General features: G+C 39.6%; 2 protein-coding genes across 2 annotated transcripts; both read right to left on the bottom strand.

The window, feature by feature from the left end:
• Nucleotides 1-147: 147 nt before the first annotated feature.
• Nucleotides 148-5,357, bottom strand: LOC137732525 (peroxisomal nicotinamide adenine dinucleotide carrier-like; the record flags this gene model as incomplete). The annotated part of the gene is given in 6 exon segments (XM_068471846.1): nt 148-300; nt 3,993-4,047; nt 4,205-4,335; nt 4,776-4,850; nt 4,978-5,064; nt 5,195-5,357. Coding segments are annotated over 6 exon segments (582 nt in total), but the record flags the coding sequence as incomplete, so codon positions are not given.
• An 8,066-nt stretch (nt 5,358-13,423) lies between these two features.
• Nucleotides 13,424-14,512, bottom strand: LOC137732973 (uncharacterized). The gene is made up of 3 exons (XM_068472202.1): nt 14,122-14,512; nt 13,819-13,983; nt 13,424-13,719 (listed from the first exon to the last, which is right to left on the bottom strand). The coding sequence occupies exons 1-3, from the start codon at nt 14,510-14,512 to the stop codon at nt 13,424-13,426; spliced, it is 852 nt and encodes a 283-aa protein (XP_068328303.1).
• Between the last annotated feature and the right edge of the window lie 4,137 nt (nt 14,513-18,649).

The following is an 18,649-nucleotide window of genomic DNA, read 5'->3' as shown; positions in this document are numbered from 1 at the left end:
AAACATACACTTTTAACATTATACAGGTTCGGATGCAACACATCCACACGAGAAGAAAAAAAATGATATTTACTGAATACTCACCAAAAATCACATGCCACTGTCAATGGAAATATATGATGGACAAAAGAAGTTGAACTGACTAACCGCTTGCAAAGTTCCATACGGACGAGGTTTTATTGAATCAAGTTCAGCCAATTTATCTTGCAATGCTGAACCTGTCAAACAGTTTTTAGAAGCTTCCTTTAAGAGAGCTTCCTTTCTTTCCTCCATAATTTTTCTCTCTGCTTGAGTATGTGTCTTCAAAAAGAGTAAGAAAAGAGACAAGTCATTCTTTGAATGATGAAATGCATAGTGAAGTTATCAACTTATTGGAAATTAAATCACATTACAATCATCAAAGCATTCAAGTATTAAGAAACTATGGTAAATTAAATAGGAGTTGATGGCATTGGCATATATTTGCCTTCTTCCGGGTAATGTTGTTACATATGTGATCTAGGAAAAATTCCATGAAAATTTTATCGCGCAAAAGACACTTCGGAGTTTACATATGTACAAACATAGGAAAATCTACGACGCATGGACACAGACACAGAAATACCACATGACAAACGTTAAGTTTTAAAAAAAAAAATGACAAGATACGACATGGATATGGCATTAAATATATATATCTAAAACAATATCAAATGAGCATTCAAATTCAAACTAAGACTCATTTTCCTGAACATGTCTTGTTTATAAAGTATTAGAAAAAGTAGAAATAATTCCAAACAAAAAATATGAGTACAAATATTTTAATATTATATAGTGGATAACAAAAGCATATATTTTGTGAGCTTTTAGACTAAGGAGGCGTTTGTTTGGCCTCGTTAGCTAGGACTAGACTGGATTGGACTACTTACTAACGTAGTCCCATGTTTGGTTTGTATTAGGACTAAGTTAAATGGGACTAAAGGGGACTCGCGTGGATTAGAGGCCTCGCTAGGAGTTCTTAGTGAGTCCCGTAGCGAGACCCTCCACAAACCACGGGACTCGCTAAGACTATCTTCGCTTAGCCCTTTTTGCTTCGCCCCTGCTTCTTCTTCTCCACTCCCGCATCCATTTTCATCTTCTTCCTCATCTCTGCTTCACCTCTCTACGAGTTCTAGGCTACGTTCTTTTGGATCTCAAAGGAATTTGCGTTGATTTGCAGATCAAGGGGAGGAAATGGGCATTGTGGCGGCGATTTGCTTCGAGCGTCATCGTGACCGCCATGGATGCCAAGCCCTTGCAAGCTTCAGTTCCCAACGCTTCAGCCCACAATGCATCAAGGCCTCCAATACCCACTTCCAATTTGGTCTCCCCCACCATTTCTAACATGCCGATAATTTTTTCCCAATCAAATCCTTGAAGAAAACTGCTCCATCCTCTCCAAGTTTCTTATTCTTTTGCAACCTCTCCCATCACGATTGCTTTTTTTTTTTTTTTTTTTTTTCCCTCAATTTTTTAATTTTTTTTTTCACATGGGTTTGCTTGGTGCTATGTTGTTGCTGATTAGCGAGACCCCTCGACTACCACCGGATTGCTAAGACCCTTCTTTTCTCTCGCGTCGTCCTACTCGACTCCTCGCTCTGCTCGACTCCTCATCCTGCTTGACAAGCTCGCCAGTCCATCCCAGGACCACCGCCACGTCCTCATAAATCACGGCTTCCTCTACCACTTTCTCTTCTTAGTTTTCTTTAGTTTTGTTTTGAAGATTCATGAAATTATTACTGGGTTTTGATAGATTTTTGTTTTTGATCGATTTGTGGGTTTGATTGATTTCTTAGATTTGATTGGTTTCTGGGTTTTGATTTTTGGGTTTTGACTGCTACCCATTTGTTTTCAATTTATCTGCTATTTTTCCTTTTATGAAATGAAATAGAAAGTTGTTCTATGTAAATTCTGATCGGTTTTGTTATCAACTCATTAATTTCTGCAGGTATATGATCTTACCTAGTTAATTAGTACCTTGTACATTAAGGCTTATGGTAGTCTTACAAGAATCCAACGAATTGAGTGGAACTATCGGTGAGGGTGAAGCACCTGCAATCCGTGAAGAAGAAGAGGGCTATGCCCTTTTATTTTTTCATATATTCATTTTGATATTTTTAATAGAAAACAAATTAAAATATAATAATAATAATAATAATAATAATAATAATAATAATTTATTGTTAGTCCAGTTTTTTAGTCCGACACTGTACCAAACGCTTCACCTAGTCTAGGCCAATCCAGCTTAGTCATTGAAGTTAGTCCAGTCTAAGACAGTCCGATGCAACAAACGCACCCTCATAGTCCAAAGCTCTTCGACCAAAAACAGTACGGACGGTCCAAAGCTTTTAGCCGAAGAGCCCAAAGCTTTTTGACCAAAAAAACAGGACAAAATGTTTACAGATGTTCACCAGAGAGATGTCATTGGCGCATCACTGAAACATCAACTAGTGCGCAGTGGGTTGATAGATGTCATCAGCGCAGTTCTCACCCACACCAGACTATCATAGGGTATTTATTAGTTTTATGAAGAACTGAAAATTCTGAAGATATGGGATTGAGGGAATTGTAGGGGACGTCTCTACAAATCAGAGTTTCAGATAATTTTGGACTTCTCTTAAACTTCTGTTTTAATTTTCCGTTTGAAGGTCAGACGTATCCAAAAAAGGGGATACCCGTATCTCGAAGTTGACACGCGTATATCTCGGAGTTGACCATATCTCTTGTCCAGGATACGTATCCGAAGTGTATCCGACTGTATCCATCAAGTATTGTATCCGATACTGTATTAGATACAGGATATGGCACCGGATGACGTGTCCATGCATCGTAGAGGAAAATCAAAAAACAAAGGAGGCAGTGGATTTTTAGACTATCATCAAGAGAAACATTCATTGCACCCATTTTGCCCCCAATAACTCACTTTGCTTTTGGAATTCTATTTTGAACTTACTTTGGCCCCAGTAACTCAAGAGTCATCACTTTCTTCCTTGAAACTCAAAATTCATTCAACTTTGACTTGTGGACTCGTTCTTCTCCTTGAAACTTATAGGTTGCCTCCTAAAACTTATGTGGGACACAACACCCAATAAGACTAAGCCACATGTGCAATAAATTTGATTATAAGTCTCCATTATGTGTTACCATTCACAGTCAGAGAATATTAAGTTTAAAAGAAATTGACGAGATGAAAAAAATAAAAAAGAAATTGATTAGCTTGGTGCACCCAAATCAATCTCACATAAGAGATTAACATAACTAAGGACAATGTGGAGCGAATTTTTGAGTTTTATAGAGACGACTTTCAAGTTTCAGGGGGCAAAATAGGATCAAAATCGAGTTCCAATGGGCAAAGTGAAGCGAACTTTGTGTTTCAGAGAGTAAAGTGGTGACTTTTGAGTTACAGGGAGCAATGTAAGATTAAATTCTAAGTTCTCCATGGGGCGTAGCCAAAATAAGCCCTTATTTGATAATCGAATAGGCATGGAGATTTCCAAAAGGCACCAGTCCTATAAATGTAACCAGTAAGCACCACCATAAAGGCAGTCTTTCTACACTAAGGATTTCCATAACTTTCTTAAGTTTCGGGCATTCTTCCTAAGGCTACCCGATAATGCAAATTAGAGTTTATCTGATCCGAATTAATATAATATATAAATTTGTATTGGTTTTAAAAATAGTGATTATATAAGTACTACATAATTATATGTCACTTAGTACTACGATCTAGTGGTATTCCTCTTCACTTGCTAGCCTATTCAATTGTGAGGCTTAGCCCATTCCCCCACCCCTTTAGTACATTACAACATGCAGAGGCAATCCCAAAACAATTATTTTCATTTTTATACTTTCAAACTTGGATAAGGAAACTGAAATCTAAAACAAAGTAATTATTTTGGAGCATCACAACTTGCTTAGCTTATAACTCATCCAAAAAATCATTGACTTGTTGAAGTAAAATAGAGTGAAGGAACCTGCATACGAGTGACGAGAACCCATATAGGATTTGTCAGCAACACGTTCAAGGAACTGCAAGGAAAAACATTGGTAAAAATTTCTTCGTCAACCACCAAAGTGAAAAATTCCCTGTCTTACCCAAGGCTTCCAAACTCCTTTGGGGGTAGAAAACAGATAGTTGTTTTTTCTCTTTTTATGATGGCATAAAAAAAGATTTTTTCCTTTTTACCCGGCAAAAGCCGCCACAAGAAGCCAAGAAAACATCCCAATAGTACCATCCCCGCGTCCTTTTGCTCTACGGGCAATTGCAATGGCCTCGGCCTTGTTTTTGAAAACCTGGTAAAAAAAGTAATAAATTCCCTGCAAGCATGAAACAGTGAATGTTAAGATAAACGTTACAACATACAACACAGTTTACATAGCATTGAGATACTAGGAATCATAAATCGTAGTTGGCAGAGCATAGAGTAACAAACTGAAAGATTGAATGAAGTATCAGTAACATTCATTATCTTGTCCATTGTAGGAGGGAAGGGAAATCAGAAATGTACAAGTAGAGCTAAGGCCTCGTTTGGTGTCTGGGGTTGGTTTGGAATAGGATAAATCACTAAGATTCAATGAATGTTGAAGAAATGTGGAAGGAACAAGTGGATGTCAGCTTGCTTATCTAATCCTTGTTGAAGAACGTAAAGTAATTTATCCAATCCAATCCAACCCAAACAAATGTCATACACCAAACGAGGCCTTGAAGGAATTAAAACTAAACATAAAAAATAATAAAAATGGAAGGAAAGAAGAACCTGTGAAGCGGCAGTCCCGAGCAGAGAAGGCTTAAGGCCGCTGTATAGTCCTCCCCAACCGTCGCTTCTTATGACCTTATAACAATTAACAATAATGAAATCGAATTAATTAGGAACAGCATGGCGAAACGAATTGAATTGAATATTGAAATTAAGCGAATGGAATGAGGAATTAATTAGATAATTATAGAATGATGACTACCTGGAGTATTTGGACAAGCGTGCCAAGCCGTTTGGAATTAGCGAATGATTGTTTGGATACTCTCTCCGTTTGTTGGCGCGTATTGACCTGCAATTCACCAAAAACAGACGACGGTGTGGGTGTGGTTGCGTTTGTGGGTGGTGTTGTACCAACTACCAACTCTGCTTTGGTAGAGAGAGAGAGAGAGAGAGAGAGAGAGAGAGAGAGAGAAAGATACTGTTTGGAGGGGATAAGTGATAATCTGGGCAATGATACCACCTCCGGCTCCTGCCAGACCATTCGCCACTGCGTTCGACATTTTTCTCTCTCTACTAGTAGAGTACTTTCCCTTCGTACTCAACTTCACTTTTCAACCGCCACTTCACTTCACTTGATTATCTTCAAACAAAGGCAATTTGGCTGAAATGCCAATTTTGGAAAATTCGTCTTCTAAAATAGCCCCTTCTGTAAATTGCATTTACATAGGATGGCAACGATACGATTTAGAGACAGAAATACTATATTTATTCACATAACCACAAAAATTAACCATATTTATAATAGTAAGTCAATCATTGGGTATTATCCATACCTATACTCACTAGCAATGGCTAAGTCAGGATTTCTCGGAGGAAGGGACGAACTTAAAAGAGTGCAAGCTTAAAGAAAAATGACAACAACTAAATCTTTTTATATAGTAATGTCTTCCATAATTAATCAACACAAACAAATTACAATTGTTGCCGGCGAGGTTTCATGTCATGAAAACGTCGCATAATAGGCTCATTATCAATAAAAGCAAATACATCTATTTTAATTAAACAACCATGCTATCACTCAACCATTGATCTCCCATTTTATTACGCAATAGTGTTTTCACAATCTTCATAGCAGAAAAAGCTTTCTCCACCGAAGTAGTTGCAACCGGTAACACCAAAGCCAATGTAAGAAGCTTATACATTAACGTAGCACTTTCACACCTTCCAATATTCACTGACTCTTTTGCAAGATCAATAATTCCTCTCAATGATGAAAACTAACTATGCATCTTCATATCATGAATGTAATTGTCAAGTTGAATTGGAAGATTCATGAGGTCCATACCGACACACCCCAACCCGAAATGTTCACTAGAACCCCGAATCGAGCTGTGCTGACCAACATCTGGAAGGTGACGAAGCCATAAAGTGTGATAGTGTATAAAATGTGAATAAATTAAAACCTAAAAGTGCTTAAGTACACGAATGCGCAATGAGCACGTCTGGACCCATTTCACGCGTGATGTGAGCATTTTTGGTTTTGTGTCTAATGTTCGAATCTTGCCACCTCGTCGAATACGGAAAAATACGTTAACATTTCTTCAGTTTTGGGCAATTTTGTGGTCTTGACAACTTTTAGGAAAATCATTTTGGCGTTTGTCCTTAGAATTAAGACGAAGTTATTCCTTGTGGAAGAAATGTGTAGATTTGAGGCAAGTTGATGCCCCAAGTTAATGTATTGATAACCGTGTACCCACTAGGAAGTTCTCGTGTGAGTTCCCAAAAACAAAACCATGAGGGCGTGGTCAGGGCCCAAAGCGGACAATATCGTGCTACAGTGGAGTCGAGCCCGGGTTGTGGTGGGGGCCTGGGCTGGGATGTGACAATTTGGTATCAGAGCCAATCCTTGGCCAAATGTGTGTCGACGAGGACGTCAGGCCTCTAAGGGGGGTGGATTGTAACATCCCACATTGCCCAGGGGAGTGGATCATGTAAGCCTTATATGTATATTCTTATCTCTACCTAGCACAAGGCCTTTTAGGAGCTCACTGTCTTCGAGTTCTGTCGAAACTCCGAAGTTAAGCGAGTAGCACGAGAGCAATCCCAGGATGGGTGACCCACTAAGAAGTTCTCGTGTAAGTTCCCAAAAACAAAATCATGAGGGCGTGGTCGGGGCTCAAATCGGACAATATCCTGCTACGGTGGTGAAGCGGGCTCGGGATGTGGTGGACCCCAGGCCAGGATGTTAGAATTTGGTATCAGAGCCAATCCCTGCCCGGAAATGTGTTGACGAGGATGTTGGGCCCCTAAGGGGGGGTGGATTGTAACATCCCACATTGCTCAGGGGAATGGATCATCTATACGTTATATGTATATTCCCATCTCTACCTAGCATGAGGCTTTTTGGGGACTCAATGGCTTCGGGTTCCATCGAAACTCCAAAGTTAAGCGAGTAATGCGCAAGAGCATTCCCAAGATGGAGTTCCCAGAAACAAAATAGTGAGGGCATGGTAGGGGCCCAAAGCGGACAATATCATGCTACTATGGTGGAGCGGGCCCAGGATGTGGTAGACCCCAGGCCGGGATGTGACAACTAATACACCCCGATCCAGAATGTCCAGTAGAACCCCGAATCGAGTTGTGCTGGCCGACACCTGGAAGGTGACAAAGCCATAAAGTGTGATAGTGTATAAAATGTGAATAAATTAAAACCTAAAAGTGCTTAAGTACACGAATGCGCGATGAGTGAGTCTGGACCCATTTCACACGTGATACAGAGCATAGGTATAATACAGAAAGGTAAGATAATGATTATACCATCATAAGAAGACATCTGTACTGAAAAGTGCCACGAATCCTCGTCGATACGGAACTCTGCTACTAGAACCTGGAGGGGGTGCAAAAATAGAAAATGTGAGTGAGCGAAACAAAACTTTTCAAATCAATTTCAATTACCAAAGGCAATAGCCCCTTGCTGTAACACCTGTATAATTTCCCAGAAAATAACAGGCGTGACTATAACTCAAAACCAAAACCAAAATATCAGTCTCACAGCTATGCCGTGTCAAATATCTCAACAAGAATAAGTAACCCAGGTGAAATAAATCAATATGAAATCGTATGTCAGCCGGATCCACCTATTGTGGCCTATACAGCTGAACCAATAGCTCATCAACATGCTAGCCAATAACTCAATAAGTATACCTGCACATGAGTCGGAACCACCTAAAGTCGTCTATACGACATGACTGGGTGTAAATAAATACGCTCAAGTGCTACGATTACGTGAAGACTATGCGAAATCGCGGGTCACATTGTGATCACCGAGAGAGTCGGTGAAGTTGCTTACAGGCTTGAGTTGCCACCAGAGTTGTCTAAAGTACATGATATGTTCCATGTTTCCATGCTTCATCATTACGTATGTGATACCTCTTCAACCTTTGGAAATTAATCCAAATTTGACTTATGATGAGGAGCCAGTGACTATTCTGGATTGGAAAGATAAAGTTCTGAGAAATAAAACAGTGCGTTTGGTGAAAGTTTTGTGGAGAAATCACTCGGTGGAAGAGGCTACTTGGGAGACAAAGGACCGGATGAGAGAAATGTATCCACGCCTGTTTTATGATTATTACTGGTTTGTTTATTGTTGTTGTGTAATTTCGAGGACGAAATTTTCTTAAGAAGGGTAGGTTATGACAGCTCGTCCCGAATTATTTTTTATCGACAGTGTGAAATGTCTATTTTTCCCTTAAACGTTGTGTGGTGTGTGTTATTGGGCTAAGGAATGGGACCAATTATTTCATATCCTACCTTGTTGGACCCAATTGGAAATTGGTATTGTTTTGTATGGATTTGGCATGCAACCCAATTAGAGCTTAGGGTGGTTTTTAGGTGCCCAATCCGGACACACATTCACACACTCGCATATACGCGCAACCTGCATCTTTCTCTCTCTTTCTCTCAAACTCTCTCCATCCGTACACTGGTTGACCAACCTCCAAACCTATGTTACTGTCATAGATCGAGTGTTTGGAAGGTACCATCACTTCCCTCGTGGTCTCACGAACTTGTACATATCAATTGCTCAAAGTAAGGGCCTTGAGAACCCCAGAACTCTGAACTCTGGCGAGGAGTCGATTTTGCTCCGACGTGATCGTCGAGGTTATACCAGATTTTAAGACTCACAAAGGTAATCATTAGTCTTCTCTAGCATGTTAGGTTAGTTTTGGTTAAGTTTGGACGTCGAAATGAGCTCGGTTATGGGTTTGTAGGATTAGCCGGTTTTCAAGGATTTCTCCAGCCATTTTTCTGTTGGTTTTAGGACCTTTGAAAGGTAAGAACATGTTCTACTCGTTTAGAGCTTCAATTTGAGACAAATTTTATGAAATTTGGTTAAGAAATGGCGGAGATATCAAGCTTTGAAAATTTTCCAGTTTCCGGTGACACTGACGGTGGCCGGCGGTGGAGTCCGGTGATCCACCGAAGAAGAAATGAGAATATTCCGTCAACTTTAATGAAATATTCCTAACGGCGATTAACAGCGTCAGGTGAGACCTATCCTCAGGACGAGCACAGTCAATTGAGGCTTAGGGGCCACGACCCTTCCACATATCAGTGAGTGGGTTTTTGCTTTTCCGTATATACCTATATACTTGAGATTTTTCCCAGAAAATCGATTTAAATGAAATTATGTTTAGAAATGCCATGCATATTGATTTATGCATAGATCATTGAATTAATAAAGTGTGCATATTGTGATTTGATGCGGTGGACGCTCATGTAAGTACCATGTGAGTTGTAGATTGTTTATGTTACTTGATGATTATGTGAGATGTGTTGAGAGCTCATAAACCTGCAGCCCGGTGTTAGTGCTCCTGCCCATGGTTAGGGCACAGTCCTTCACGTGATGTTCACCTCCCGCACCATACGCTTACCTTGGATCCAAGTTAGGTGCACAGTCCTGTCGTACATACCATTATAGGTGATTCCGACTCATAGGTGACCCGCGATTATTCGCACAGTCTTCACGTGATCGTAGCACTTGAGCGTATTTATTTACACCTAGTCCTGTTATACAGACCACTTTAGATGGTTCTGACTCGTGTGTAGGTATATTTGTTGAGATGTGGATTTGAGCCGTATAGGTCACGTTAGGTGACCCTGGCTAGATGGATGAGCTCTAGATTCAACCGTATAGGTCACGTTAGGTGACTCCAGCTGACATATCATTTGCATTGATTTATATCACTTGGCTTACATATTTTATTGCTGAGATATTCGACATAGCGTATTTGTGAATTTTGCTATTCTGAGCATGGTTGTGGTATAGATATGTATTATATTTTCTGGGAAATTATACAGGTTTTACGGCGAGGGGTTACAATCTTTGATAAATGAAATGGTTTCGAAAAGCTTTGTTTTTGCCTACTCACACTTTCTGTTTTGCGCCGCTCCAGTTCTAGTTAGGAGTGCTTTTTGGTGGCTTGCAAGGAATCCACGGCTGCTGTGACAGATTATCACCATTGTAGGTTTACCTTTGGTGTTGTATAATTAGTAATCGTCATGTTGGACTGCACTTAGGCTACTTATACTCTGGTTGTGAATTCACACTTATTTCGTTTTGCACCTTATCTTATCTAGTGCTCTAGTTAGTTGGGTTTTTATTTATTCGCATTTCTTATATTAATATTGCTTCCGCATCGTGCACATGGCTATGTCACCTTCACGTGACTGCCAGCACGCCCTGATTTCGGTCGGGGTGTGTTGGTTTGGTATCAAACTGACACACCCCGACCTGGAATGTCCACTAGGACCCCAAATCGAGCTGTGTTGGCCAACAACTGGAAGGTGAAGAAGTCGTAAAGTGTGATAGTGTATAAAATATGAATAAATTAAAAACCTAAAAGTGCTTAAGAACATGAGTGCGCTATGAGCAGGTTTGGACCCATTTCACGTGTGATACATAGCATAGGTATAGTACAGTAAGGTAAGATAATGATTATACCATCATAAGAAAACATATGTACTGAAAGTGCCACGAATCCTCGTCGATACGGAACTCTGCTACTAGAACCTGGAGGGGTGCAAAAATAGAAAATGTGAGTGAGTGAAACAAAACTTTTCAAACCAATTTCAATTACCAAAGGCAGTAGCCCCTCGTCATAATACCTGTATAATTTCCCAGAAAATAACAGGTGTGACTATAACTATAAAGTTTAACCAAAATAACAGCCTCACAGTTATGCTGTATCAATTATCTCAACAAGAATAAGTAACCCAGGTGAAATAAATCAATATGAAATGGTATGTCAGCCAGATCCACCTATTGTGGCTTGTATGGCTGAACCAATAACTCATCAACATGCAAGCTGGAGTCACCTTACGTGACCTGTATGGCTTATCCATATCTTATCAATCAATGCTAGTACATAAGTCTGGAGTCACCTGTAGTGACCTGTACGACTTATCCATATCTCATCAATCAATGCTAGCATATAAGTCAGGAGTCACCTATAGTGACATGTACGACTTATCCATATCTCATTAATCAATGCTAGCATATAAATCGGGAGTCACCTATAGTGACCTGTACGATTTATCCATATCTCATCAAGCAATGCTAGCATATAAGTCGGGAGTCACCTATAGTGACCTGTACGACTTATCCATATCTCATCAAGCAATGCTAGGATATAAGTCGAGAGTGACCCATAGTGACCTATACAACTTATCCATATCTCATTAACCAATGCTAGCATATAAGTCAAGAGTCACCTATAGTGACCTATACAACTTATCCATATCTCATTAACCAATGCTAGCATATAAGTCAAGAGTCACCTATAGTGACCTATACGACTTAATCTATAGCTCATCAAACATGCCTGCACACGAGTCAGAACCACTTATAATGGTCTGTACGATAAGATTGGGTGTAAATAAGTACGCTCAAGTGCTAGGATCACGTGAAGACTGTGCGAATAATCGTAGGTCACCTACGAGTCAGAACCACCTATAGTGGTCTGTACGACAGGCATTTGCACTTACCTTGAGTCCAAGGTGAGCGTAAGGTGTGGGAGGTGAACATTATGTGAAAAACTGTGCCCTGGCCATGGGCGGGAGCATTAACGCCGGGGTGCAGGTTTATGAGCTCTCGATGCATCTCAATATAACATGTACAACTCATGGGCAACCTGTACGACAGTGCCGAAGTTGCCTAACATTGCAACCTGTACGACAATGTCGGAGTTGCCTAACACATAAATGTAGTCATGCCATAACTCCATCAATTCAACTAATACCATAAACTCACCTGAACTTACCTGGATGTCCTGCGTTCACCTTTGCACTTCAAAGCATTCCCAATAATTGTGTGCAGGTAATATACATATGGATATACCATGATGCAATCTAATACTCAACCATGTCATAGCATTTTTAATTATATACACATATGTGTGTGTGTATATATATATATATATATATATATATATATATATATAATATGGCATAAAATGCATAAGTTGTAACGCCGTACTCCCGAACTATTTATTTTCGGGGATAATTATTGGTGATAAGTCCAACTAGACACTAGTTTAATTAACCATCACGATTTTGTTTGAGATGAAATTGTCCGCTTTGGGCCCCGAACATGCCCTCACGGTTTTGTTTCTAGGAACTGACACGAGAACTTCCCAGTGGGTTACCCATCATAGGAATGCTCTTGCCCGAACTCGCTTAACTTCTAAGTTCCCATGGAACCTGAAACCAGTGAGCTCCCAAAAGCCCTCGTGCTAGGTAGGGATGAGAATATACATATAAGGCTTACAGGAGCCAATCCCTAGCTGGATGTGTGCCGACGAGGACGTCGGGCCCTTAGGGGGGTGGGTTGTAACATCCCACATCGCCCAGGGGAGTGGATCCTGTAAGCCTTATATGTATATACCCATCCCCACCTAGCACAAGGCCTTTTAGGAGCTCACTGGCTTCGGGTTCCATGGGAACTTAGAAGTTAAGCGAGTTCGAGCGAGAGCATTCTCATGATGGATGACCTACTGGGAAGTTCTCGTGTGAGTTCCCAAAAACAAAACCATAAGGGCGTGGTCGGTGCCCAAAGCGGACAATATCGTGCTACAGTGGTGGACCGGACCCGGGATGTGGTGGGCCCTGAGCCGAGATGTGACACATATGATCAAAATCTTGAGGATAAAGTTGGGCCAAATGAACAATTTTTGCTTTGTCAAAAGATGCAAAATTATTCACTGAACTCAAACATGTCATACAAAGAAGCAACTCGGTGTTTACCCCATTGAAGCGATCATTCAATTCCTTTAGTTGCATATCAAGGACTTGAAAATAGAGGTCCACATGATAGTAATGGAAGTTTGTGATTTTTGGAGCTTTACGCCTTGATTTTCCAGGTACGAAATGCAAATCCTCAATATTAGGATCAGTTGACACCATGCTTCAAAGTCAAATTTAAATTGAGTACTTCAGAACTAGACAGGGGACGTGTTATCAAAATCCTGAGAACCATATGATTGTTTACTGGTTCTAATAACAAATAAAACTCATTAACAACATGAAATGAATTAAACAAGAAAAAGCATGCTTACTTGCATCGTCTCCCATATCGCAATCGTCCATGGCCTTAATATATAACAACTAGAGATATCATAGCATTCGATCATCTCACTATTAACAACGACCTAAGCACAAGAAACATAAAACTTTTCTACATCATGAAACAAGTCCCCAAAGTCATCATCTTTCAAGGGTTGTAGTCTTTGCTTGTATACTTCCACTAACGCCATCGCATTCACAATATCTTGATCTTTCTTTTGCGACGCTTGTGATAACTCATATGTAATTCCCAATATAAGTCTCATCAAGAAAAGGTGAAACACAAAATCAAAAGTTTGTATGTCTTTGAATAACCTAGTTGCTTCACCAAGATTATCTTGATTGCGATCACTTTTAATCCATTCAACCACCTCCACCACGACTTCAAACATAACAATAATACTAACTATAGTACCATAATGCGAGTTTCACTGTGTATCACATGGACACATGAGACTACTTTCTTGATTTAACCCTTTACCTGTTTCAATATTACCAAGATCAAGAGCTTTCTGAATTTGTTCTTGTTGTTTCTCTCTAAATGCATCATGACGCTTACACGATGATCCAATAAGATTCACAAAACTACTAGCATTTATGAAGAAATTGGCAACATCCTCATTTTCCTTTGCCACGAATACAAGAGCTAATTGGAGTTGGTGTGCAAAACAATGAATGTAAAATGCTTGAGGGTATTTGTTGAAAATCTTTGTTTTAAAACCATTTAACTCACCTCTCATATTACTAGCTCCATCATAGCCTTGTCCTCATAACATGGACATACTCAAATTTGTTGTAGCAAACAATCTCTCAATGGCCTCTTCAAGTGAGCTGCTAGTTGTAGAGGAGACATGCTGAACACCCAAAAACATTTCAATTGCTTCTCCTTTTTTGTTCACATAACACAATACTACTGCCATTTGCTCTTTAGTCGAAGCATCATGTGATCCATCAACCAAGAGAGAGAGAAATGTACCTTCCATATCTTTGGTGATTGGATTAATAGTTTCAATAGCACAAGCATGAATAAGATCCTTTTGAATATCAGAAGAAGTATACTTGAGATTCTTGGGAGCATTCTCAAACACAACCTTCCTAACTTTCTCATTATGATCGGCAAGAAATTGCAAGCTCCAAATAATTACCCCTATTGCTTGAGCTGAATGATTCATCATGGCCACGAAAAGGCAAACCTTGTTGCAACAACCATCTTGTGCAATCAAGTGCACCACGCAATAAAGTGTGATAATAAATGCGAGTTTCATCAGTTTGCTTAATCACAAATGTTTCAATATGTTGCTTTTGCGTCATCAAATCTCTAGCTTGTTGTAAAGCTTTATTATGAAGACTTCCAACACCTCCCTCGTGATCTCGAAAATTTTCGAGTCCTTTACTCCAATTTGTAAACCCAATCTCAGTGAAGACATCACTTCCGGCATTTCCCTTTATATCAAAATCACACTTGAATAGATAGCAATAACGGCAAAATGCAGCATCTTTTACTATACTATACTCCAACCACTTAAAATTATCGAACCAACGGGTGACAAAACATTGATTGTCACTAACTTTTCTAGGCATGATGTGATCTTTAGGTTGAGAAGGATTATTTTGGAGACAGTGTCGACAAATTGCTTCATGATAATTAGGTGGATAATCAAGCATTCGACGTTTATGTTCAGGGTCTATAGGAAGATTAGCCAGTATTTTATCCAACTCAATGCCCTCACTTTGTTAGGAACTACCCGGAATACTCGAAGAAGGAATATTTGGAATATTCGAAGGAGGACTACTCGGAATATTCAAAGAAGGACTAGCCGGAATATTTGAAGAAGGATTTAAGCACTGTTTCTTATAGTATGATTTAAGCATTGTTTCTTATAGTATCATTCCATTGTTTAACTGTATATGGAAAAGAAAAAAAAAGTCTTAGACTCTTAAATCTAGAGTAAGCTATACTATAGTCTATATGAGTACTAAATAATTAAACCAACAATTCAATTAATCAATACCAATATTCATATAAATTATTTAATACACAAAAATTCAATTAATAAATTAATATCAATAATCAAGAATTCAATTTTTACTCTAGACAATAATTTCATTCATCAATAATCATTCATAGGATTCATATTTATATGCAAAAATCAATTATCAATAACTATATTAGTGTATTACTCTATGATTCTATATTAATTAACTAAATTTTTGTATTAATTAATTAATTAATTAGGGTTAAGGATGATATAAATTAGAAGGTTAAAAAATTTACCTAAATTAAGAGAGAAGTGGAAAACCAACCCAACAGGTTGGTTGCTGTGCTGGAGGCTAGCGGCTGGCTCGGCTTGAAGGAGAAATAAGGGACAACGGAACGAGATGGAGGGAGGAGGGCACTGAAAGCCTGAAATGTGAAAGCTGTTGGGATTTGGGGGGGCACAAGTCTTCTGATTGGTTAAGAGGGGATTGGTTTTCAAAAAGTGAAGGTCTGCTTTGAAAAATGGAAGGCACTGGACATTGGTCCCCTTTAAAATTTTCTATTTTTTTAAGCAATTAACGAAACGATGTCGTTTGTTTAAGGAGTTTTTTTGTTTGTTTCAATACTAAATGAAATGAAGCCATTTCATTTAAAGGATTTAAAAACAAAAAAAAATTACATAAGCTGCTGCACACAGCAGCAGAAACCTAGAAAGGCAGAAACCGATCTGCATACTACAATGCAGCCATTCATTCCAACGAGACCAAAGGGACGGAACCACGTTCATAGGCTTAATTTCTGGCAAGGGGAGGGGTGGCCGCCCCTCCCAATCCCTCTGTAGCTTCGCCACTGCTCACTAAATAACGGATGCTCCATCGGTTAACGGCTATATCAATTTTCATCAATACAAAAAATATATTCGTTCAGTTGACGTATTATGATTTAGTAAATATAGATTTCATCGTTAAATATTTGATGTATAAAATGATCAAATGAATAGATCTTGTGGAGTACAAAAATTAAAGCTAAACGTCGATTATGTTGGCTGATTTTTTATTTCTCTCATAAGTACCATTGAATTCTTATTGATTTTGGTTCAAAACTTTTGACTTGCCCACAAAATATATATCACATAGGGCAACTGATGAGCCAATTTCATATTATATATTTTACCCTATTCTTAGTATGTTTTGAGTAATAATTTTGGTAGAATTTTGATACTTTGTTTTATATTTTCAATATAGGACATTCGACTTCCTCTGGAACAAAACATGATCAAACGGATGAATTTGGAGTGATTCAAATTGGAGGACGTTTGTGTTCCTCTTGACGTATTCGTGTCAAAATTTGGGATTATTTTCTGATGGTGGAATAAATGAGCAGTGCGCAGTACTGGAAAATGACGTTTGTGGGCTTAAATTACGTTTTTGGAGCCCAAAATGACCTCTAATGGCTTTGTGGCCCTCTGGAGAAGTGTTCAGAATATTCCAAAATTTAAATTTAGCTATATTGGGCTGGTTTTTTAGCAGATTACGTGTGACAGCCAGTCCCGGACTTTTCGTATCGTATGGGTGAAATGACGGTTTTTCCCCTAATGGATAATTGTTGTTTGTGTGGTTGTTTTGGGTTCTTGGTTGGTTGCATCCCAGCCACACATATATCATCATCCTCATCCATCTCTCATGTTCTCCTTATCTGTCCGGAGACCCTTTCTTTCTCCCTTTCCTATCCTTTTTGTACGGATAACACCACAAACCCTTGAAATCTTCACAGATCGAGGAAACAAACTACATATTCGTGCTCGTGAGGTCCTTAGAAGTTCAACCATACCCATTTCAGGTAAGGATACCTTCGTTTTCACGTCGAACTCGAGATCCCCGATTTTGGTCACTGTTCATACACACGTTAATTCTTGTGTTTTTGGGAATTTCAAGCTTGTAGGAAGCTTGGTGAGGTCTTTAGGAGGCTCAGGGTGGTTCGTTTGAAGGTTTTGGACGTCGGGATCGTGAGTTGTAGGTTTGGCCGGAGTTGGTGGTGTTTTCCTGGCGAGATTCCGTTGGTTTTGCTGCTTGAAAGTGGTATGGATTTGTTCCTCTTGTTGTAAGCTTCATTTTGGTACCGATTTTGTGAAATCTGGATGAAAAACAAGTAAGATATCAAGTTTAGAAAATTTCCCGGTTTTCCGGCGCCGGCGACGCCGGAGTTTGGCCGGAGAAGATGACGGAATATTCCATCAGTTTGGACAGAATATTCCTAATGGCGTTAACAGAATCAATTAGATTTAATGGAATATTCCTGATGGCGTTAACTGATGCCGTCAGTGTGCTAGGCACGTGCTTGCGCGTGGGCGACGCATGTGGCTGTGCCTTGGCCGGCGTGTGGGGGCGCGTGCGGTGTCGGAAAATTATTTTAAAAATATGGAGATGTTCGTGAGGTTGAGTAGATCACGTTGGTGTATTCATACACCCCATTTGAGCATTGTATGAGAAGTTATTTCGTAATGTTGGTTATGTGCTTTAAAGTTAACGTTTTTATAGTTGTTTCACATATAGGTGAGACCTATCCCGAGGACGAGCGCGGTCACTCGAGGCAAGGGGGTTACGACCCTTCTACTTACCAGTGAATGGGCTTTTGGTTTTCCGTATATACCTATATACTTATGTTTTCCCAGAAAGTGAAATGAAACATTTATACGTTTATATGCCATGCATTATGTTTGCCCATTTAATTATGCATTATTAGTTGCATATATATGTGTGTGCTGGTGCTGCGGACGCACATGTAAGTGCCAGGTAAGTTAAGGTTTATATTTATGTTCAGTAGTGATTTGAAATGCATAGAGAGCTCATAACCTGCACCCCCGGTGTTAGTGCTCCCGCCCAGAGTTGGGCACAGTCCTTCACGTGATGTTCACCTCCCGCACCACACGCTCATCTTGGATCCAAGTTAGGTGCACAATCCTGTCGTACAGACCACTTTAGGTGGTTTCGACTCGTAGGTGACCCGCGATGATTCGCCCAGTCTTCACGTGATCGTAGCACTTGAGCGTACTTATTATACACCCAGTCCTGTCGTACAGACCATTTTAGGTGGTTCCGACTCGTGTGCAGCTATAGTTAGTGAGTTAGAGATTTGAGCTCTAGATTCAGCCGTACAGGTCACGTTAGGTGACTCCAGCTGACAAATTACATGGCATTGATTTGACATTACCTGAGTACTTGCATTCTATTTAGAGGCATTTGACATGACATATTTCTGAGCATGGCTTATACATATTTGTATGTTCTATTTTTCTGGGAAGTATACAGGTTTTACGGCAAGGGGTTAGAACTTT

Source organism: Pyrus communis, chromosome 4 (genome assembly GCF_963583255.1).
Source record: "Pyrus communis chromosome 4, drPyrComm1.1, whole genome shotgun sequence".
NCBI classification, from domain to species: Eukaryota; Viridiplantae; Streptophyta; class Magnoliopsida; order Rosales; family Rosaceae; genus Pyrus; species Pyrus communis.
This window is presented reverse-complemented; position numbering and strand designations above follow the sequence as displayed.

Excerpts from the sequence above, each read along its gene's own strand:
- LOC137732973 (XM_068472202.1), bottom strand. The coding sequence starts at position 14,512 with ATGATGAATCATTCAGCTCAAGCAATAGGGGTAATTATTTGGAGCTTG. Across the intron at positions 13,984-14,121 it reads GTTTGCTACAACAAATTTGA|CTCTTGTATTCGTGGCAAAG; the intron begins GTATGTCCATGT and ends AACTCCAATTAG. Across the intron at positions 13,720-13,818 it reads TCTTGGTAATATTGAAACAG|TCGTGGTGGAGGTGGTTGAA; the intron begins GTAAAGGGTTAA and ends TTATGTTTGAAG.